Source organism: Siniperca chuatsi, linkage group LG9 (assembly GCF_020085105.1).
Source record: "Siniperca chuatsi isolate FFG_IHB_CAS linkage group LG9, ASM2008510v1, whole genome shotgun sequence".
Lineage (NCBI taxonomy): Eukaryota > Metazoa > Chordata > Actinopteri > Centrarchiformes > Sinipercidae > Siniperca > Siniperca chuatsi.
Genome location: NC_058050.1, coordinates 27,389,694 through 27,414,357, shown reverse-complemented (window position 1 = coordinate 27,414,357; position 24,664 = coordinate 27,389,694). Strand labels below are relative to the sequence as shown.

At 41.2% G+C, this 24,664-nt stretch overlaps 1 protein-coding gene across 5 annotated transcripts in view; it reads left to right on the top strand.

The window, feature by feature from the left end:
• cdk14 (cyclin-dependent kinase 14) overlaps window positions 1-24,664 on the top strand; it is a 196,794-nt gene that overhangs the window by 151,607 nt on the left and 20,523 nt on the right. For all 5 annotated transcript variants that reach the window (XM_044208669.1, XM_044208671.1, XM_044208670.1 and 2 more), the window contains one exon: window positions 3,059-3,209. In XM_044208669.1, coding sequence (XP_044064604.1) covers window positions 3,059-3,174 — 116 coding nt within the window. In that variant the 3' untranslated portion in view covers window positions 3,175-3,209. The remainder of the gene's footprint in view (window positions 1-3,058; window positions 3,210-24,664) is intronic.

The following is a 24,664-nucleotide window of genomic DNA, read 5'->3' as shown; positions in this document are numbered from 1 at the left end:
CTACAGAATTGGGTTATTGCATGAAAGTATGTCAGAGATGACTGCATATCCATAGTATTTGACAGGCTACATATACATACATCACCAATCCCTTAAGCTGTTATTCATTAGTGATGTGAAAAGTCTGCTCAGCAGACCAGTGTGTGCTGCCTCTGACATGGTGGTAATATTAATGGGAGAATTCCATTTTTAATTCCCACCGATTAGGATTTTTCAGCATTATTAATCCTGTTATCAGCACCCAGCAGGTTGTCATGTCTGAAAAGAATCAGAAAGCGGCGGTCACTAAGAGAGGGAGAGAAGAGAGATGGCTCATTTTGATTTTTGTCATGCTCGCTCTCTCTTTCTCTCCATTCTCCCTTTATCTCTCTCTCTCTCCTTTCTGCACGTACATGTGACACACAGGCAAAGCATCAGAGCCACTGAGGGAAGAATGGGAATGAATTAAAACACTTTCATAAAATGAGGACAGGAGTTGATAAACACAAAGTATCTTCCATATGTGTGTGGAAGACAAGTATGGATTTGCAGCTTGCACTTACGTGGGGGACGGATGTGTCAAAATTCTCAAATGAGAAATGGATGTGAGATAAAGAACTAGCTAATTACTCCAGTTGTGAGTATTTGGCTACAACCGCAGCATGGTAATCATTTTCTTCCACCAGGAAAGACTGGAGCCAATGGGAACAGCCCAGAAAAAGCATACTGCTCCATAGTTAAAACATCCAGTGCTCCAGTAGAACCAGTACTCTGAAACAAACCAACTAAAAGATAAACTGGCCAAGACAAAAATGTCATAGATGGTTTAGAAATTGATGAACATTTCAAGTAAATGTCCCATGTTATCCCTGTAGGGATGAACAATATGTTTTCTATGCCCAACTGTGCGCTCTATTGTCATGTGTATTATGGATTTATCCAGACAATACCCAGACAGATTACCAGGGACAATGACAGAATTATTGAGACAATTGAGCTCCTGAGGTTGCTGTTACTGTGCGGACTGGATTGTGACATTTTTAATTTGATTTCACTGAGAGTGTGTGGGTGTCTGGCAGTGCAAGAAGTGAGAGCAGAAGCCTCGGGGGAAAAACTCCTCCTCTCTCTGGTCTCTGGTAGATTTACATGGATCGAAGTGGGAGGAGCCACTGGTTCTGGAAGTATTTTCCTCACACTGAATTACTCTTCTGTATGTTTCTTTTAATGATATCCTCAATGTCCATCAACATAAGAACACAGGACTCTCTTGGATAATAAAACAATGCTTCAGGTTTATCTTATGGCCAACAGTTTTAATTATTCCAACTTTGTTTATGAGACACCATGTTTTTTCTGTCGGTTTGGCACGCCGGATAGCTCTAAATACTACGATACCCATGAGCCTTGGCCATAGAAGTTTTTAAACTGTGAGGTGAAAGGGACAGGTGCATGCTGGTGTTCTAAAAAGAGCAGCTAGTTAGATATTGTAGTTCAGCAGCACGGTCAGCAGGTGCAGCAGCAGCAGCGGCTGCGACACACAGCTCATGGAGGCAGTTATGGTACTTTGAACTCCTTCTCGAAGTCATAACTCATACACAGACATGATACACATATGTTTAGATTCAGTGTACCTTATATTTTGTATCATTCTCTCTGATTTTCATCGCGAAAGAACGTCCATAAATCCATTTAGAAAAAAAGACGAACTTGTTGTCTGTACATCCATGGGTACACTTTACAAATTCAAAACGCTTTATTGTCATAGTTAACTTTTATGTACATAATGTGTACCTTTGACTTTCTATCAAAGAACCAAGCATTTTCTAATGCAGTTGTTAATCTTTTGTACTGAGGATGTAACCGGGAGAGTTTCATGCCCATCCTCTTGTTCGGAAGTCACTTACCACTACGTATGTATCCAGAAAATGAACAGCTCTTTTACTTCCAGAACCAGGGGCACCGAAATAACTCCTTCCACTTTGTAACTCTATTTCATTGGTTGCTAGTCACACACAAATATTTGAACATAAATTTCGGTCATGTAACCAGTCAAGCAATTCATCAATGGGGTCATTATTAGTTAATTCTGTTACATCAAAGTTAATACTGAGTCATAAGGTCGATCATTGGCGGGTAGATTTTCCAGAATATTTTCTTTCTGGCTGAAGAAATATAATTTTCTCCTGATGTAACATGATACCAGTAGGAAGGAAGCTTTTTATATTTCCAGGATTATAGTACAGATTTCTGGTTACCAGCGTAGAACGGGAGATGATCTGGGCTTCTAACCCCAACCCTAACCAACCCCAACAGACCAGCGAGCTGCGGCAGAGCAGAATTCCCGCTGAGAGCCACAGTAGAAAGCCTTTTTCCACTGTAGGAACTTGACTTATTGTCACAGGTTCTGCTTTTGTTTCCACTGTTCTCCCCACGCTTTGGGTACATTGGGTTCTGGGAACTAAATGAGGGTACTGTTCAGGAGATGACACTAAATGCAAGTGTTCCAGTGAGTTCCAGGTTCTTTTAGGGGTTGCTGGCACAGCTGTATTACATCTACCATTTAAATGCCCTATTATGTAAAATACAATAGAAATGCAAGGAAGGGCCTAGTACCAAAGCTGCAAAGGGTTATGGATTAGTTCAGGTTATGTATATATATATATGACATAACAGAAACTGATGAGACAATTTTCCTTCATTTTTTAAAAACATTACACACGGAAGGGTCCCGTTGCTGAGTATTTTCTATGCAACTTCCTGTGCAACTCTAATTAGCGCCTGTGCAGCCATGTTGACGGTGATCGTTTTGTTGTTTAGTTTATAGCAATTATCTAAATGTTCCAAAATTAAAAATAAATGAGCAATGTTAAAATGTCTCATGTTGCAATTTAAAATACCCTTTAAAGATCCTTCCCCTCATGGCAAAACTATTGAAACCCTAAAAGACTCTCCACTGCAAATAAATATTCAAATATTCACTTTTTAATAACCGTCTCTATCTTTAACAACTCACTTGGAAATGTTCTTCTTCCTGTCAGCCTACATACTTCTAATCCGCTTGCGTCTTCTCCCCCTGCAGTGTCTTCTATCTTCACCGTACCAAATGTCAAGCTGCAGACAGAGAGCGGGGACAGCATACAGGTGTGTGCACGAAGGAACAGTCATGGAAAGGCATCCTGTGGCAGCAAACACTGACCTGAGGCAGCATCCTGCACATGATTGCCTGACAGGTACGTGCTCATTACCATGCAAGAAGCAGACACAAACAGTATGCAGCAGCAGCAGCATGCAGTTCCACAGATTCTTAAGCCAAAAAAAATGAAAGCATACAGAAGCGTACATGAGGTGAAACTTGAATGATCTTAATGGCAAGACTGGTTCAATGGAACACGGTTACTGCAGGTCCCAAAAAAGTAATTAGCATTTTGAAATTAAAGGTCTTATATCTTAACATGTCTGGAATTTCAGGAAGAGTGGCATTCAGTCTGAAGTGTGGCAGTGAATGACTAAGTGTGCCTAGAACAAGAATGTGTTTTTTTTTTTTTCTCTTTCGTACTTGAGGGCTGAAAGCATGCTAACATGCTAACCAGATTTCTGTGGATGAAATAGTGTTTTTGACATGGAAATTCAGTGCTTATGATGTTCAAGTAGTTACACTTAAATAAACTAACTTACTTAAAACATATGCAGGCAACTAATAACAAAAATGTACAATTAGGTCTCGTTTCAAAAATGTTTTCTACTTTTTCAACACCAATTGAGATTTACTAAGACTTAATTAATTATAGTATAGTATAGAGATAGTAAGTATGTCAAAAATTATTAATTAAGAGCTATGCTAGTGCTGTAAAGGGTAGCATCCCTACTAAGTTGCATGTTGTCTCTTGCTAGTTTTCCATTTCTTTCTACAGCCTTTTCTTTAGCTGTAACATGTTATGGTTGCTAATGTGCTGCTAAAATTGGTGGATATTTTATTTTAATGTATTTTTATGTAGATTTTAAACCTTAAAAATGTTTTCTTTATTTCCTCTTTAAAGGTACTAAAAATATCTTATAAGTCAAATTAGTACTGAAAAGTGGGAATACCATGAAATAGTGATATAGCACAAGAAAACAGAACAAAATACTAAAGTGTTTAAAGCACATATTTATATTGTACAACATTATACAGCAGGCTAAGAGTGTGCATATTTGATCGTCAGCTGTTCATCAAGCAGTCATATTGACACTGATCTGCATCCCTCCAACCACCACAGTCTTTCTTTTAACACTGACGCCATGAGATCTGTGCTGTCCGCATCGGAGCAGAGAATGCAGTAATAGATGGAGGAATGGCTTTGAGTGGGCGAGGAGGGTGCCCCATTCTTTAGAGACGGGGGTCTCATTCACTACTCAGATAAAGCTGCGCTATTTGCATGTAATGAGAGGAGCAGAGGCCAGGCATGAGGATAATGGTAGGCCTAATGATGGACTCTGGATTGTGAGGGCCAGCACAGGGCCACAACACAGCGCTTCCGACCAGATTATATCTCTAATTACTGACAGGTGCAAAGACACGCCAGACACATCAACTCTTCAACTAGTAATCTCCAGCTTTCTAAGAGAATCTTCAGCATTTTATCTCTTGATACAAAATCGACATGCTACTGAAACATGGAGTAGATGGAGGCTGAACACCATGTGTTTACTATGCCAGGAAATATTTTGACATGTGTGCATCCTGATCTGGATGCTCATGGTGTTTCTGTGTGTGCGCGTGTGCGTGCGGAGGGTGGAAGTCATCCCACTGAGAGAGCTGTGTCCTCTCAGCTGCTGCATTTACATTGAAATCAGCCTCTTTGTCCAGGCCCGTCCTAAATCCTGACAGGCAGGGAGAGCTTCACTGATAGCAGCCTAATCCCTGTGCACACATTGACACTAATACACTGACACTGAAATCACACCAACACATGCACACAGCCATTTATATGTTCCCACAAACATAACTCATGCACATATTTGAACTGGGTTTCCCACCAAGCATTTATAGTTACAATGAGTTAGATAAGCTAAATGAAACAGAAAAACTAAATTGTACAGAATGCACATTATTGCTGTATTTATTCGAATTCCCATAAGAGGTTAATATGTGAGTAAGTCATTTAAGGAAACATATGAAATAAATAGCAACGGAAACAAATAAATGATTACATAGCAGCCTGATGTGTAATATCGCATCATTGTGCATTAGCTGAAAAGTTGCCTTTGGCTTTTTTAAAGGCACAGTATGTGCGACTGCCACTAGGGGTCTCTCACATCAAAACAATAACAAAAGATGTAGTTTGATGACGTCGTGAAGTAGCGTGGGACCATGGGAGTTGTTGTCTTCACCACCATTGCCTTCATTGCAGTCAGCTTCTCCCGGTTAGGATTCCTTCAGGGTTCATCACTCAGGAGGTTTTTACCCGGAGCTGAATTATCCGCAGAGGTTTCTTTTTCTCCAAAACAAACAGACCAGGTGATTAAAAGCGGCAAAAACACTGAATAAAGCAGTTTCACGTTAAAAATCGGTGTTTTTCCGACGCTGATCAGGACGTACCACAGGGGCTGCGAGCCGAGCTGCCGCTAACGTTTGCTCAGCTTGTTTCTCTGGTAACTTAATATCCAGACGTCCACTGACTAAAATCCTTCATCCGGTTAAAATATATAGTTAAAAAACGACAAAGATCTAAAGAGTGCATCGTAAAAATGTGGCTTAAAACTGGATAAAAAGTCCATTTATGACAGTTTCTGGCAGACAACCACAATGCCGACGCATGCGCAAATGACGCCACTGACAGGCGACCGAATGAAACGCACCGTTACCGTGATTACAGATTTCTCTAGGTTTGATCCTTCATTTATTCCATAATGCTACTCCATAGTGTCTTTCATTACTACTTCCCTGCCTCCCAAATGCCCACTTTCAAGTTTGTACCCCAAGTTTTCTGTTAGAAATTTTAAGTCTGAAGCCCAACCTGAGATAACCCTGATGACATCATCAGGGTTATTTTTTTCAAACTCTGGAAAGCCCCTTCCAGAGCCACAGGAGACATGATACAGCTGTTTTCACATTTCTGAAGTGTGCCCCTTTAACACCTCCCGTCTCATGCTTCAAGTCAGTATTGACTTGAACGTTACCTTATTATGTTGATTTCAAAAAATGTTATTTTCTGCATCAAAACACTTCTCAGTGCATTATCACTCATACAGCATACCATGACCACCTACTAAAATGCAGTCTGTTTTGAAATCATCCATTTTGTTGAAGTTTTTTGGTACTTGGTTTAATCAGTGGTTAGGTTGGTTTTACTACTAAGGAAAATAATATTAACCATAAATATCGTTGCTATGGTTACCTGCAGCTTAATATACCATATGCAGTGATTTAGAAAAGTGGCCAAACCATTGAGACACACTTGCCAGCCAATCAGAAACAAGTATTTTCCTCAGCTTATAACACTACTTATATCATAGTGCATGGGTAATATAAGATGGCAAAGCATGAGGAGCACAAAGAAATCACACACATTATTTAATGTAATATTTAACTGAGTTTGTATATAAGCCTATGCTTTAAAGCACTGGTTTTCTGGTTTAGTTTAATCAGAGGTAAAAGAGGTGAGGAGAAGGGAAACAGGAAGGAAGAGGGAGGAAGGGAGGGAGAGAGGGAGGGAATAAAGGAGAGATGGCAGCAGAGGCTTGCGGGAGCAGGGCAGGGTTTCTTTTTGTTGAGCCAGCGTTGTATTATTTATAGGAGGTGGTGGAGGCAGGCCACTTCAGACCGAGCAGAGCAAAGAAGGCGAGCAGCCCCTTTCTCTTTTGTGGGTCTATTCCCAGTGGGCAGGCTTTGTGCTGGCTGGATGGCTGCCTTTGAGGAAAACCCGGGCAGCTATTGAGCTGAGAGTGAAGGCCGGGCCTGACTCGCACAGCAACACCACAGCACTACAATGTCTGTCACTGCTGTGGCCAGAGAGGAAAAGAAAAGGATGGAGAGAGAGTGACAGAGGATAGGGGAAATAGTGGGAGTGTTTGATTTTAGCAGGGAGGGAAGAGAAAAGAAGAGTGTTTTTGTGGTGAGAAAAGAGATAGAAGGAGCGGATTGAAGAAATGGAGGCAGGGGTGGAGAAGAGAAGAAAGGGGGAAAGGGGAAAAAAGGCAGGTCTCCTTTACAGTACTGCGCTGCACTGATCTATGTTTATTCATGATTCTGCATTATTCACAAGATTAGCTGATGCAACTTGGTGCTGAGGGTAGGCAATGGCTCCCCCCATCAATCCACTCAGTGACCACACAGTTCAACGCGGAGTCCCAACAACAAGTGGGAGACAGCGGCCCTGTCTCTGAGCTTCAACACTGTACACTGGTACTCTAGGCTAGAGGGCATGAAGGATTGGACGCAGTATGCTCACAGTCAGAATACATAACAAAGCATAAAACATTGATTCAATCAGGGAGCAAAAAGCAACATGAAAGAGGTAAAATCAACAGCTCTGTGCCTCAATCCAAACAAGGATTTAGTCGGTTGTATTTTGAAAGCAAATCTTCAGAGGCTTACAGCATTGTTACAGATCTATACTGAGATATAATATTTGGATATTTGTGGAAAGCAGTCCGCCCTGGTGTCATTCTTTTTAGACTCTAATAATGGATTTAGTATATTTTTTTTAATTTGTGAGATTACAAAGCTGCAATAATCAATAGTTTTATATGAACAATGAAACAAATGCCGATGTGTAATGTGAAAGGGGGGTCGCTCATAGTGATGAAACCACAGAGAATTATCACCAACTCTGCAGTTCCCCTCAGCTCTACGGAGCATTTTACCATCTTTCAGCGCATTGTTTTAGTTTTACAGCAACTGCACTCTTTTGGTGTGTTGTGTTTTGATGCCTGAAAAAACAATTCACGTCAGCCTAACAGGGCAACCCTGTCTCCTAGAAATTAGGTTTATGTATTACTAAATAGTTTTCCTAACTACGTTGTGAATCGCTGCCTGGATTATGTTGACAGGCAATGTCTTTTTGAGTGATGAAGCGCTACGTTTATCTTCTGCACCAGTCACTGGGAGCTGGTTGGGCGGATGGGGGGCATACGAGGTGCATGACTTTGACACCAGAGACCGGGGTTTGCATCCTGTCTGTGGTTAGGTTTAAGCAACAAAATACTTTGGTTAAGGTTAGTGAAAGATTGTGGTTTTGGTCACTCTGGACTTTTTCTGTATTAAACCAGACCATGATCTGTCCCTAACTTTAACCAAGAGCTGTGCGTACCTAAACATAACCATAGTTAAACAAGTTTAATAATGCTGTAGTCACAACAAGCAGATATTATATTGTAAGATTGGATATTTTGGTGGAACGATGAAAGTGAAATAAGTTGTCAACATTTTTGCGTTTTGCCAGATATGTAAATTAACGTACATTTCCTCATTATGTTAATAGAAAACATAATATGGTCAGCATTACATTTTCTTCTAAACGTATTTGCTGTTGCAGATTATTTGTATATAAACGTAAGTTCTAGGAGACAGAATACCGGTGCTCTGTTATTGCTGGATGGTTTTTGGTGTTGCACTCTAGACTGACATCTGGTACCAAAGAGGCGGGATGCAAACACCGGTCCCCAGTGTTATAGTCCGACATTTTGTATTTTTGGCATTATAAGAATGCTACTTCATTTTTTTTTTTTTTTTTTTAAAGAAACAACAGTCGTTATTTGCAGGGCCACAAGAAATCACTTGTCAGGAAAATCTAGTTTGTTTTAAGTGTTTAAAGAAATGAGCAGTGTTCTTCTGGTTAGGACGGCCTCTTTAATTCATGTCAGGCTGTTGATGCATATTGTTGCTTATTAGCCTGCATTACTTGGATTTTTCCAAATCAAATCTAAATGTATTTTCTGTACCGGCAGTGCAGTCGGAGCCGCTCTGACAGCTGATGTCATGTGGTTGAGTGCTGTTGTCTGTGCTTCTGCTGGTCTCGTGGCCGGGCTTCACACAAAGCAGCAGCCTTTCTACAGTGTGTCTGTGCAGTCAGCCATCACAGGTCGGCGACAGGACACTCTGGCCCTGAAGCATCACTGTGTCACTTTGAAGATAACAGCTGCAGGCAAAGCTAGACTTCAGTGTCTGGAATGTAGAGGTGCCAGCTATTTATCTAACCACATACACACAGGCACAGACACACATACTCATACTTGCCTACGGTATCATCCTACTGACCATGCTACAGTTTTTGGGGATAAAATGCAGGGAACCTTCATAGCTGTGCAGGCATTTCTCTTGAAAGTGAAAGCACTATTTGTCCCCTGGTGTGTTTCTACCCTGGTGTGTTTCTACTAAAGCCACCGGTGTCCAAAACTTACAAAGTCAGCAGGAATGAAAATAATATTTTCGGCTCTTTAACAGGAAGAAATAGATTTGTGCGGTCCACAAAACGACCTGTCAGAAAGTTTTTCTAGGTAGAGGACAAAGTGATTTAAAGTATATCCCCACTGTGAGCCGGAGGGGGGGAAATAGGAGGTGGGGGAAGGAAGGATAACCGGAGGCATAGCCTTGAGAAATGCAGAGCCTTCAGTCAAATCACTCTTTACTCTCCCACTGCCTCTTATAATGTTGCAGCTTCAGTGCCTGCCAGTAATGTGGGCTTTCATTTCATCTTATCCTCATGGAAAAGCATTGTGAAGGCACTAGGTGTTAACTGCAGCTCTACAGAATTTATTAGAATGTGTATACAGTCACTTTCCACCCATTTACCTCATTTACCATGTACATCCTGCTTTTATGGACATGACGCTTGCACCGCAGGCTCTCATTATGAAATGTGAATGTGCACAGAATAGGAGCAGCAGTTCGCTGTTGTATTTTTATATGAAGCGATATTTATGTTGTATGTGCATCTTTCAATATTCACTTCTCATAGGCCGCACGGAGTTCAGATTAAAATGCGCTGCAAGCTCTCTTCACTCCTTTCCTAAATCGTTATGCAGTATCTCTGTCATTTGCCAACACCAACTATACTCCCACAGTCCTAAGTAGGATAGAATTCTGCTGACGTGTGTGGTTCATTAAAAAATCCCATAGGGTCGGGGATCCACTGCATCCTGGGGTCTCTGCTTTTGAATGAATGCTTGTAAGATCATGGCAGGATTTCTTTTGATGTACCGGCACTGTAAAGATACAGGCAGGTAAGGTACGGTGAGATCTTGCACTGATACCCTTTGTAAGACAAGATTGGGTTTTTTTTAATGAGTAGTTGCACATTGAGTGAGTTATAACGAGTTGTTTGTCAAGGCTATCCATGTAGAGTATGTTTGGGAAAACGATTACTCTCTTGATGTTTACATTCTGAAATAGCAATAAGTTCAGTGAAGAACACATTTGGACTTATTTGGTACTTAAACAAAGGGTCAGGACTTGGGACTTATGACTTGCAGAATAAAGTCCCACTTCTGAGTAGGAGTATTTAGTCGAAGAGAACTTAACAGGTCCGTTTGGTTAATAATAACCAAGTCCCAATGCTGGATCAGAGTGGGGCCGGGTCCAAATTATATTTAGTCTAATCAGGTTAGGTGGGGTCTCCTTGTATTGTCACAAGTCTCAGGTCTATAGTGGATCTGATCAGACTCTCTATCAGCTCTGATCACGTGCTGTATCATCATCACAGTAGAGAAATGTGTTGTTTGAAGCAGATGGAGAGTAGGAACTGTGAAGTGTGTACTGCTGCTGTTTTTGACCGTGGCTGCTTGTTAATTGGTGGAGCATCACGCTGCTGCCAGTGTTTATCTGTATCGGAGTCTGTTGGGGTCTAATTATCCTCCAGTCCATTTCAGATCAGGTTTTTTTTTTTTTGAAAATGAATTCATGCACGTTAGGTTTGGGTAGGTTTTCTACAAGTCTGTTTAAGTAGTAGTGCTGATATCAACCTACATCTGCCACTGCAGTTCTGTTTGTGACAGCAGTAGCATTACAGGCAGTGGTACTGTAATAGCAGTAAGACTAGTTAGCTACTGTAGTAGACATGGTGGTGGTGACAATAGTGGAAATGCAAACTGAATTAGTCAGACTAGCTACTGTGGAAGTAACATCAGCATAGATTTGATAGCATTTACATTTGTGCTAACAATTTTACTAACAGAAAGTATTACTCCTTCTTTTTCACTCTCTCTGCTCGCAGATGATTGACAGGTCAGGGGATTGGATGTGATGAGGCATGCTCTATCAGACGGTCAGAAGAGAGGCAGAGTTAGGCAGGACAGAAAGAAGAAAAGAGAGTGGTGGGAAGGTATAGGAAGAGAGGATGGAGAAGGGTTGTGGTCGGCTCATGGCTCCCCCTGGGTACAAACTTACAAACTTCTCCCACTTGTTATCAAGTCCCGGGGGGGAGGAGGGGTGAGGGAGGAGGAGAAGGGAGGGAAGAAGCTGGACAAAGGAGGAGGAATGTAGACAAAACAGAAAGTAGACAGAGCAAAAGGAGGAGAAAAGAGGAAAAGGACAGAAGAGGAGGAGGAGGATGAAGGCAGGAGTCCTTGAAGAGGTGCAGGAATTGATTTCTTGTATAATTCGTTGATTAGTGGAGGAAGCAGATGCCAGCAGACTGACATGTAGGAGGAGATCTGACTCCCATTACCATAAGCTCCCCTGTAGTCACAATGATACTCTCCTTTTTCTTTCTTAGCCCTCCATCCCTCTATCCTTCCCCCTTCATAACAAGTTTGTCATGGTAATATTAAGAAGATTATTGATATTTTTCTGTGTGTTTCTGGTGGTGTAATCTTCATTCATACAGTCAGCCCGATGCACATAAAGAAGTTCCTCGCTGCTCTTTGTTGAAATGAAAAATGCATTCAGTTTCCACACACACTTACCGTTCTGAGCAAAACTAAGAAACTGATAGAAGAAGAGAAAATGATGTGACAGCAGGGAGATAAATGCCTCCAAACCGCTGTAAACAAATCTCAACAATGGAGGATGTTTTCCAGAGATGCAGACAAAGTGCCGTACCTTTTTCACTCCATATCTCTATCTCCCAGTTTTTTTTCCTCTCCTCCTCTTTCCTCCACCATATGGCTCTCCCTAATGAGCATTGCACATGTACCTCCTTCCTTTTTTGCTCCTCCAAAAAGAAAAGAAAAACCAGTTCCTTCTTATGTGGTGCAGCCAACAGCTCCTCTACAGCAGCAGATCTGGAGCTTCCCATCACCACTGAGTGAATTAGTGTCAAATAAACTATGCTAATGAGTTTAGTAGTAGTATTTGAAGTGTTGTGGGATAATGAGTTGAGCTCAGATGGATACAGAGAGGGACGGTCCAAATTTCTATGCATGTACTGTACATACGTATGGTGCTTCCTCCCCTCCATCATACATTAACCTCTACCTTGGATTGCAGTGGCACTTTTTCTGAGCAAAAAGGCTCAATTGTTTTGACAGCATGTAGTAGATTCACTTCATTCACCAAAATGACTATGATAGTGGTAGAAAGTAGGGAAGCACCATCACTTCACAGAAATATACCTCCAAGCTTCAGTTCTGGGGGCTAAGCAAAAGGGCATCTTGTTGTTGAGTGTTCCTAAAAACACAGCAGGAATGTCTTTTATGCTATTATTTCACTACTAAACTGATAAGCCTCTTTTAGCCCGTTTTTGATTGTAACTCAAGGGTCAGTGACATAAATTATGCAATGACACTTAATTCAAAGAACATGCATTTCATTGAAAATGTTCTGCTTACCAACTGATTAGAGTTTTGCTAAAAACGGAAACCCGAACTTGGCCTGTACCCGTGCCTTTAATACCCGACGTGACTCAACCTGACTTGTACTGCCAAATTTGAGACCTGAACGCAACCTGAGATCTGAGGCGATATTTTCGGTATTCCTTCCTCAAAGATGACGTGATGTGCTTGCTTTGGACTGGTAAAAAGGCTTTCTCACCATAGAAAACAACGGCACAAATATATATTGTACCAACTCAGAAGATTGCATGTCAGCCCACCAGCAAAAAGTCTTCACACAAATGTCTTCCCACTTTGCAGTGGGAATTCCGTATCTACTTGCAACAGGGCACGCATGTACACAGATGAATAGTACAGTCAGAGAAAGAAAGAGAGAGAGAAAAACTTGTCAATAAATTACATTTAAAAATATCCAAGCCCACCCGAGGCCGAAGCTTTGCACACCAAACGGCCCGGGTGTGTGAAACTGTGATCCTGGGATAATAAGTCTACATGCTCTACATATCACAACTAACTATATGTGGAGTTTGAACACTGTAATGTAATTGGTGACATTACATTGTTTTCAATCAGTGTCTCTGCACAGTGGATCACCATAAAACATACATTAGCTTATTCAAACCAAGAGACCAAAGTCTCACTTAGCCATGTCAAGTAACTGCAGTCCGCTTCATCAAATTGTGGCTCCGGGGTTAGGGTCATGGGTATCAAAACTCAAAATTGTGCTCAATTTCTTTGCTGGGCAAAGCAATGCACAGCTGTGGCTAATTTCTTTTTTTGTGTGTTTTTGCTGCCAATTTGGAATTCATGTCACGCCAAACTGTTTGGATTATCAAAATTCTAGTGAAGGGCTGTAGTAAAGGCACCAGAAAGATGATTTCTTTTGAACAAGGGAAAAATTAGATCACATTTATGAGGAGGGAAAGAATTGGATTTTGACAAAATTGCAGCCAAATTAACCGTATTCATTGGACATTTCTTAAACCAAAGGCCTCACAGAAAGCATTTGAGAGTTACAAGCCAAAATACGAGTTGAACTTTGGCCTGATGGTGGCACTACAAGGATTGTTCTATTTTTCCTAAAATCCATACCTGCAATTGTATACCTGACATGTGAACTCCTTTCTGTGCTTGGCACCACTGAAAATCACAAATTGCCAAGACTTGGAATAAAACATTAGGTTAGAAACAGATTTTTTTGAGGTAAATGATTCATGGAACAGAGAGATGGAGAGACACAGGATCTACTTTTTTGAAACAGTGGGCATTATTTATTGAAGCATAACAGCAGTGTAGCTGCATCAGTACGATTAATTACTAGGGATGTCCCCATACATTTGGGGTTTTTTTTTGGGGGGGGGGGTTGCCCCGCCCCTAATCCCAAATGAGTTATTTAATATTGAGTATCTGCCGAGAGTCCAATCTATTTTTGTATTTCATTTTTTACAGCTTTACAGTGCTCATTAAAGGTACTGTGTTTTCAGAAAATTCTTGTTATTTATGACACCGATGGCCGTTAAGTGAACTGCAGTCAGCATCCTGTTGCTCGCGCTCATCAATCATCAATGTCTTAAGGCTTTTCTGCCAAAGTATAGGACGTGTCATTTCCTGTTGGCAGTAGGTGGAGCTTTGACTATGACTGAATATTGGCATGTAGATGTCTTCAGGGTGAGACTGTTATCAAACATGTGAAGCAGATTTGACCATGTACACTGAAGTTACAGCAACTTCCTGTTTCTTCGCGCGACATCAAAATTCGACACCACGCCACGGACACACCCTTCAACGACAACTCACAGTTAGCACAACTTTTCATCGCAAAGGTCTTTAGATTGCGAAAATTTTAAGCCAATCCGATGACCTCTCTAGGAGGAGTTCGCTAAAGTACGGAACCTGTAAATGGCGGAAAATGGCATAAAAGTGCACATTCAATTCAAAATGGCTGACTTCCTGTTGGGTTTAGGGTATGGCTCCAGGAGGCTTTTTTGTACATCTTGGAGAAACATAGGCCGGGGGCTGCTTTTTTTCAATTTTGTAGGGTGCGCTAAGGAGCCATTTTGCCACGCCCATGCCCAAGACCCATAAAACATCACTAAACAGTAACTACTACAGGTGGAGTAGTTTCAATATTACAATTTTACAAATTAAACTAGAGAAATTAGTCTTGTGCTCTTAAACATCCTTTTATGGCAGTCGGAAAATGCAAAATTTAAATTTTAGTCTTGTATTTTTCTCATTTTTTAATTCTCATTTTTGTTTGATGCAATGGAAATTGAAATACTAGATGCTCATTATATAAGACACCTAGTTTTACCTCTGAGAAAATGGCGCTGTCTCTTCCTGCCATGTAGGGCCACCTCACACAGTCTACAAGAATGGGATTTTCCCTCCAGACACCATTGATTCTGTATATACCATAGCGGTACATATTTCCCCATAAAAATCATATTGACAAGCCAATCTGAAGAGTGTAGTGTGTGGACAGTAGAGCTTTTGTCCAGTGAACATTTAGCTGCTGAGGTGGACTGAACAAACTGAGGAGCTTTTGTGTGAGGAAGGAAGTGTGTGTGTGTGTGTGTGTGTGTGTGTGTGTGTGTGTGTGTGTGCAGGCATGTGCTTGTGTCTGCCTCTCTGTGTGTTCACGTGTGTGGGCCTGTTAACCAAGTAGAAAAGCGGTATACATATGTATCAGTTTGCCAATATAGAGCCTATATTTACTGCTTTCATTAACAAGATTCAAAATGTAAAGACCCTCTAGTGGTCCCTAGAGACTCCAATGTTTATTGCAAACAACATACTGATGATCTTTCTATTTTCAGGGCCTTATTTGCAGTGGGGCAGAAATCTAAAGTTTGCCCTGAGGGTGGTGTCGGAAAGGTCACAAGGTCATCAAAATAAAAAAGGTTTATCCCCTTAACGTGCTCTGCAAAGTTAATGGTAATTTGCCCGTTAGATCATGATCTTGGGATCTTGTGTAGGTGGTGCAAGACTGAAGGGTCATGGAATATTTCAAATGGATAGGGTTCATCCTCTAGGGAGCACTAAGGTGCTCAGTGAATTTCATGGCAATCTGTCCGTTAGAGTTTGTCAGTTATTGTTTTTGTGAAACTGTAACTTGAAAGTCCTGCTACAGGAAAAGTCAAAGGGGTCAACGAAAGTGATCTGGATATTACTTGAAATTCTTTGTCTTAGACCAAAACATCCATTTTGACCCAATAAAGGCAGTAAAGGGAAGGTCAGGGGGTCACCAGATGATAAGGAAGCATCTTCTTGAGACGATGAATATTCATGTCAAATATATGTTAAGATATCTTGTTTTGTACCAAAGTGTTGGATGGATGGGTAGATGGACCAATCAACTGACCAATATCATGATCCAATAGGATCAAAATAGATTGACTTTTATTTTATCTTAAAATTGATGGGAAGTGTTACACTATTAATGTGTGACACTATTAATATAGCAAGTTTAACTAACTAATATCATAAACATTGTCTGTTGGCCCAGACCAGATAATCAAACTTGGACCTTTTTTTGGTAACTGATATGTTTATTCTGCTGGTGGGTAATTCAGGGAACTCTGCTACAAGTAAAATTAGCTCTTGCATTGTTTTCCTCAGTTTGTTTGTTTTTTGTGGTTGCCATGGCAAGCTTTGGCAGCAAGTTGTTGAGAGAAGGTTCGTGAGAGTGGCAGCTGTGCTCTCACTCCCTGCCACTACCGCTGCTGCCTAATTCAGGGTACGGCTGCTGTCGGGTTCCTGTTGGAAACAATAGAGGCGACTGCTTGCTGTCAAAAAGTGCCTTTACAATAGCGCTCAGTTATAAAATGAAGCCTCCTCACTAATTTATCAGAGACCATTGCTCTGGCCCATTGGGGTTTATGTAGATGGCTCTAGCAAAAAAACTGCTCCAATGCAATGTGACATCATCAGGTGCACTGTGTTGGCCAATCAAATATGTGCAAGCACGCATTCCTGGTATATTACTTTGTAACATGAACAGATTTAATTCTTCTGTTTGCCTGGCCTTTGTCAAGACGGAGGATAAAATAATTACCACACTGATGACTTTCCGGAGTTGTAAAATAATGTCTCATAATATTATAAACCACTGTGCAGTGTTTTGCCGTCTGATAAGCTTTCAAACGCATGGATCTATCACTCAAACTGGCCGGTAACTAAAGCAACATGCCCCCACATACACAGCCCCTTGTTTTTTTCTTAACATAGTGCCATTTTGCGTCCGAACGTCCGGTAACGCCCTCGCAGCAAGGTAAACATGAGGTCTGGTCTGGTTTGTTAACTACTATTCATATGATGTATAGGTGGCACTGTAACTGACAACATATTTATTGGAGGACTTGATGGTTCATTCTTGACCTTGAAAACAGCAGTTGACAAAACCTCAACTTGCTTGTTTGTTCTGGAGCTTTCATCTGCATCACACAGTCCTCATCAGCAGCTGAGGACGTTTTCTCAGTTGCCATAGAACTTTACATGTCTTCTGTCTGATGTATTTATTGTTATTTTGATAACAGCCTTGAATTGGTTCTAAAGCTTACTGCATTTCTAAATCAATATAACCTTGTATGTTTTATGGGAACAGGGACTTTCCCAGGATGGTCTAAATGTTCTTTTCCACCATGACATGTAGAAAAATCTGGGGGAAACACTGAAAAATGATATTGAATACTTTGGAAGGAAATGATACAGCTATCAGCACAAAACGTTGCAGCTTTAATCCAAAAGAGCAGAGTCATTCTGCAGTGTCTCACACTGGTTGTTGGCTCTAACGTGAGGGTCTTATGACTGTACTGTACCAGATCTGTTTTCCCAGCATTCATCAGCGAACTGGGGCAGGAAGTCAGCAGGAGACTGACTCGATCCGAATTGGACATGACTCACAAATTATACACTCGCCGGGGAGTCTGCATGTTAACAGCACACTGCAGTCCTGTATATGAGTGGCATGGAAACACTGGGCCCAGTATACATGAGCCCACACTGCAGGGGAAGAGAGTGGCAAGAAATGAATGTCAGTGCATGAAAGGGAGGAGTGTTAAAGGAGAAGCAGGGTGAAAGCTTCCCTGAGATTCGACCTGTTTAGAGAAACTGCAAGGAAATATTATGATTATTGATACCCTTTTGAAGTTGTGTTTAGTTGACCTGCCCCTGCAGTGAGATAAGTGTACTTATTCTGCCGGCAGGATAGGTCGGCTTTCACTTCCTGACTGTTGATGAATGCTAAAACACTTTTTTTCATCGAGGCCATGAGCCTGTTTGACCTCAGGCTCTTTGTAGTTATGTTTAAAATGTTGCTCAGGTTATACGCACATTTCTGAACTTTCAGTAAAATAAAATGTGAATCAGTGCATGTTTCCATCTCCTTCTTTTATGCAAATATATTCAAGAGGATGTGATGATGGGGCGCGGGAGAAAGATTTTGGGGGGGAGTAATGCATCAAATTAAGCAGATGAGAAATAGCTGACTGATTGGGTTCAGGTCAGAAATGTACAGGTACCAACTGAGTTCAGTACGGGTCTCAGATGTATGCCCATGCAGGACAAGGGACCCCCGGACTCACAGCAGGGATGTTGCAGTTACACTCCCAACACCCCTGCTCTTTTTATTCTGCATATTTTGGGATTTCTGGTGGAGTGAAAGCATGTAACAGTGAGTGGCAGAATGACACGAATGCTCTGTCTACAGCAGAAGAAGAAAAAGAAGCAGGTACCACACCGTCAAGGTCTAGCCGAAAAATCTTTTTCTATCAGCCCTTATCATATCTTTATCGATATGCCAACTTTTCCACCTCAGGCAACCATAAAAAAAATATGTTGCAATATTTTGGCTTTTTTTGCAGCCCAAAACCCTGAGGGATTCCATTTCTATTGCACAATTATGCTGCGCAAGATGTCAGTCCTGTGCAAACATTCAGGGCCGATGGAGGGAGTGGTGTGTTCTTTATGTTGCAGAGCAGAAAGTAAGGGTGTGGAGGTCAGGGTGGTGGATGAGTGGGGTTTTTTTCTGACTGGCATTTCTACTTAGCTTTTTATATGCAGAAAAAATGTGCATAACAAAAGTAAATCAATCTTTGAATTTGTTGACTTAAGCATTAAAGTGTTCATGTTTTACATACTAAAACCATGTGGTATAAAATGATTGGACACAGAAATACTCGGCGCTGGCCTTCAGTTGCCCTTTTAGAGTAACCTGTCCTTACACAAATGTAAGTTTGTACAAAAATAAATGCCATCTTTCTCGCTATATGTACAAAAAATATGGGTTGTGTGAAGTCAGCTTTTTTTTTTCATTAAGACAAGTCACCTCAATATAACCAACTGTTTTTCCTTTAAACATAAGTTAATAGTTGTGGAGGTAAATGTGTCGTTATTTGATGATGATGAGGTTTTGTGTTTTTGTAAGATTCATACAAACCGGACTTAAAGGGTCAGTTCACCTTAATTACACCTTAATTCATTTGCCAAAGTTTTATGTCCTCACCCTAATACAATAAAGGTGAATGAACTTTAGTTTGTGGTGCTCAAAGCATTGGAAAATGACTTTGAAAAAGTTCAACAGCAGCTTCTCTTTCAAGAAACAGTGTTCCCGGGGCTCAAAATAATCCAAAGGGCGCTGTTTCATTGGAACTACTTTCTGCCGAAGAAAAAGTCCCCTTTCTGGAAAGACATATTGCTGTTGAGGTTTTTTTATATGTCATGTTTTAATGCTGTGAGCAGCATAAATTAAATTTCATTGCAGTGATGTTGCAGCAGAACTTGACATTTTGACATACACCTGTAGAGTCCAAACTATCTTCATGTTGAGACACCACTAGGGGTAAGTGGGGGAAAAATGTCTTTTTTGTGTGTGTGATTTAATCAGAAAAATTATGCAGGAACACATCAGGTCTTAGACACACAATTTATCCTGTTTCTTTATAGTCATGATGATTTTAAACATGTTAGATATTGCAGCTTTCATTTCAGCAGTCCTCCTGGTTAACTGCAGCCGGTCTGGGTTCACTAGAGTCTCTGAGGCCAGAGGGTTCCTGGCAAAACCTCCCTTTGCTGATCCTCTCTGGGCTAAATACAACCCAGCACCTCCCTGCAGCCCTCTCCGTGTCTTCCCATGCCCCGGCCAGTCTGCCCTGTAATGGGTTCACTCTCCCATACAATCCTTTCACTCCTCAATGCTCTGAATATCCCTTTTGCTGCCTTTCTCTCTGACCGGCAGCCCCCTCCTCCTCCCTCCCAGCCCTCTCACCCTTCCTCCACCTCTCTCTCTATCCCTTTAGCAGTGTGTCCATGAGTTTAGAAGAGGGGGACTGATGTGTTTCTCAGCAGCTGGTCTTGTCTGATGCAGCGAGGCCATCTCTCTCCCATGGGGAACATGTTATGTTGGACTTTGTCTCCATGAGCTTCACACTGAGCCCTTTGCCCTTGTAATAGAGGTTGAATCAAGTTCTAAAGTTATACCTGCTTTTCAGTTTGGAGTGTGAGGGCTTTTTGAACAGCAACATGTGTAAACTTTGTACGACATACTTTCCACTGTCACTTCTGACACGTTCTAAACAAAGCAACAAAACAGCTGCTATCAGACATTTTATGCACGCTGCACAATCAGAAAATCCAAACCATTGCTCCTCATTTAGGCACTGCCACTTTTTTTTTCTCCCCCCGTGTTGGCAAAACTATAAAACATTTTTTATATTTGTTATGTTGTGCAGCAGAAAGAGCAGAGCCTTTCTTCTCTGCCATTCCTCTGACTAATGTATGCATGTGACTGGGTGAGATGGTTGAACACAGCGTGGTGAGCAACAGAAAGGAGACGGTGGATTGCAAGGAAGCTGTTGCATTATTCATCATGTTGGATAAGGTTTAATTAAAAGTGCTGCTCGGCATTGTGAGAGGAATGAATGTGTGTTTTGCCTCGCCTGTCGCTGCCTCATTCATGTTCACCATGCTCGACTTATCAAAGCAGCCCCTTGGCCCCTCCCCTTTGCCAGTGTAAGTTAGCATAATGCTGCAGCCGAAAACCTTGTGATTAGTGAGAGAGAACGAGCGGCACAGAGCTTCAATGCAGCAACTGCTGGCACTCACTAGTCTCTCTAAAGAATGCCAGTGGCACAAAACAGAGAACTATAGCAGGAAGTGTTTATATGTCGATGCAGTGTTTCTGTCTGCCATTGTGAATTTAGAAATTAGAGTGTTGGTGGTTGCATCTGGATGGTATCAATATGTTTGTTTCCATCTAAATGCTGGATAAATTCTTTCCAAAAAGTCTGTCAAAGAACAGGCTTCATCACTTAGGGTTTTGTGAGTATTGTCAAGAGAGCACAAGATTACATAAAAAAAGTGCCTACCACTCTCTAATATTGCATTAATGTTACTTTCAGAAATATATTTCGTTTGTGTTTTTCGTTACAGTGGTTAGCAGAAATAGAGAGCCCAACTGAACACTTGGGTTCTGTTCCAAAAGTAAGACAAACCTAAAGGATAAGACTGGTGGAATTCTAGTTTCTTATTGTCAACAAATTCCATGAAAGGACTAAAACCAGCAATGTGTTAGTTTGTCTCTTAATATTTTCTGACTTTCCTACACTGTGTGTGGCACTCAGCCCCAAGCCCATTGGTTCCTACTGGAGACGTACCTTAAATGTAAAAAGCTTCAGTTTTAATAAAGGCTCAGTCATTTCCTTAAACAACTGGGCACTGCAATTATTAACACATTAATCAAACAGGAGAAAATAGTGTATTTGTTGGTGACTATTTTTAGCGGCGGATTAATACACATTTGGTGCACTACAAAGTATTTCCGGCAATGGAAGGAATATGTGGGATTGAGTCCAAATAAACTACAGTGTGGTGTGTGTTCATGGTAATGAAGATACATGTTATCCAGTGCAACAGTGTGGCTCATTGGTGTGTTTTTAACAACAATGGAGCTCTATGACACAGAGGAATAAGATATATCAGCCTTTGGATACACACACACTACTAGTAGGCTACTTGTATATACACACACAATACTTATTACCAGGATAAATTCATTGCTGGTTGGGGTCTTTTATTGAGATATGTTAAAAATAATAAAATATATAGAATTTAGACAGCAGAGATCACAGCTAAAATGACATTAGAACAGAGCATTGGTGGATGTCATGGATAGGGGAGAAACGGTTTCGATGATGTATGTAAATGGGCGCTGTATTCTTTTGAATGCTAACAAATAAATTGTCATTTAGCGATTAAAATTATGAAGGGGTTAAATTCCAATATCAACTACTGTAGTAGATACTCATGTATCTCGTGTAAATTATAGATAGTAAACCCCACGAACACATTTCACTTTTTCAGAAAGACGATGAAAGAAACCCTCAGTTAGAGAGAGCACTGAGTTACATGCAGCGGTTAGCTAGCTGGAGGTGGCGTCAAGACTTTGGCTCTTTATATCGACACTTTGTCTACATTTCAAGAAAATAAAACACGAAAAAGAAGCAGAAGCATTGCATACAACATCATAATTTATTTATAAAACCATTTTCCATCTGCTTTTGTCTCCTTTTATTTTCAACAGGCTAACAATAAGCTATCAGTAGGCTAATTTTCCACCTAAAAATAACATTTATACAATGTAGATTTCTTTTCACATTGCAGACATTTCCCCTCAGCTTTTTTATGTGCAGATTCAAAATGTGCCCAGTAACAGGTGTATGGAAATGTATTCAATAAAGACCTTCTCATTTAAAGTTGGGAAAGTTAACTCAATCCTCTGATATTGTGTTTAGGATGCACAGCATGAAGCGTGTGTTAGAGCTGAGCTGTAGAGGAGTCTAAACAAAAGACAGCCAACCCAGTCAATGATAGAGCTCTGCGTGGCCTGGAGGAAAACCAGCAAACACACTCATCTTCAGCACACACACACACATACACACACACAGGCATGAACAAAGAAAAACAGGAGGTATAGATTGACTCATCGTGGTGGGAGTACGGTGCAGTGATTTCACGCCTGGTTGTTGGCTAACAAGGCCCTACGCTTTCTGCACTGCAGGGCCTGTTATTAAGTGTGTGTGTGTCTGTCTGTCTGTCTGTCAGCAGCTGTGTGTGTTACCTGGGAGACGGACTTAAAGCCCCAGCACTCCAGGAGAGAGAGGAGTGGTAGTGGGGGGGGGTTTGGAGCCCACTTTGTCCCAGTGGGACATCCTCCTCCCTGCTTCCAGTCCCAGCACAGCCTGGGCTCCTGTGAAGCCCAGCACCGGGGGTGTTTGGCAGCTTATTAACCCTTTGCGGTGTTTACCCAGTTACAGCTATACGTCTGTTCTCAGCAGGACATCACATCTCTCTCCTGTTCAGGAAAAACCCAGCCGCTGATCATCCCAACAATACCAGACTTTTTTTTTCTTTTTTCCCCCCTTCTAGGGTAATCTGATTATGTTGTTATGTTATTACTGTGTTTATTTGCTTAGCTGACTTCCTGATCCAAACAGAGAATAGTTAGCATTTTTCACATGCTATGCCTCCAAGCAGATCAGCTTCTTGTAATGAAAGATTAGAGCTTAACAGTTATTCTGTACTCTCCATCACTACCTCTGCTCACTGAAAGTCACTGCTTTACTTTCTACCCTGCTGCCACATTAAGAACCAGCAGCTAATGTAAAGATGGTTGGGTTGGCTGACATGATTAACAAAAGGCTGTAAAATATTCCTGCGTCTAGTTTCTAACCCACAAAACATCTCATTATGATGGTAGTTTTTTTACTGTATTATTTATAATCTTGACATACGATCCTGTCGGTGTGGCCTACTTCTGTTATGATGGATATGAAGCACAAAATCAGCGCAAGGACAGGACAGTACATTCTACAGTAATTGCGGCCTGGATCACATTCACTGTTCACAGAGTCAAGAGGAAGGGATCTGGGTGGGTGATCGAGCATGCAAAGCACAGGACTTTAATACCAGAGACAGGGGTCTGCATCCTGCATCCCACATGTTGTTAGGTTTAGGCTGCTTAGTTAATGTAGGGCAAAGATCTAGTCTGGTTCCAGACTCATGAATCGTCGCACAAATCTCCTATTTGTTCGGAGATTCAAACAGGTCTGGTGTTGTGCTCTTTGATGACAACAGAGTTTTGTAGGCGGGATTAAGAATGAGGACGTCATCTTCCTACCTAGCTAAGTCCATGAAAAATAGTGACCAAAAAAAAGGTCACAAAAATGGCAACTTGTGTGGGTTAGATTGACATAGCTGCACAGGTTGTTGTAGTTAAATCGACGTAAAAATTCAGTTCAGTTAATTGCTTCTTGCAACTGCTACCGCTTCTGTGTCGACTCAAAATGATGTTTGCGGGACAGATATGTCAATCACTACTGATTGGTTAGAGCAAAATGAAGCAAAATAATCCCTCTGCCGAAACAACAAGACTGGACCGTGTATGGTCAATGTGCTCTATTGTGGCTAAATTGTTACAGGGATAGTCATCAGTATCTATAATGTGACTTCCTGGATATTAAATGTTCATCTGCAATTTTCTGTAGTGGCCCCAGTAATATTTGTTCTGTGTACTGAAGTAGAATAGAATCACGTGACATGGTTAAGCTACATGTGAGTCAAAAAAAATTGTAAAAATGTAGTTGCAACAACAAAACTTTCCACTCATATCTTAAGATGTTTGATTTGAAAGAGAACATATAATTATAACTATTCTAATTATCTATGAACTCCCCCTGCTCTTCCATTTGTTTCTACCTGCGGGATGTCTCTTGTTTTTCTATGACTCACTCCGTATGGAGTGTTTTGTCAGACTGAGTGTTAATTGGGGTGCTTTAACTGTGCGCTCTCCCTCATGTCTGTCAGCGCATGGAGAGCTGTTTTCTCTCCTGCTCTGCTCTCTGCTGGACTGTTACAGTGCGTAAGCATCGTCTCATTT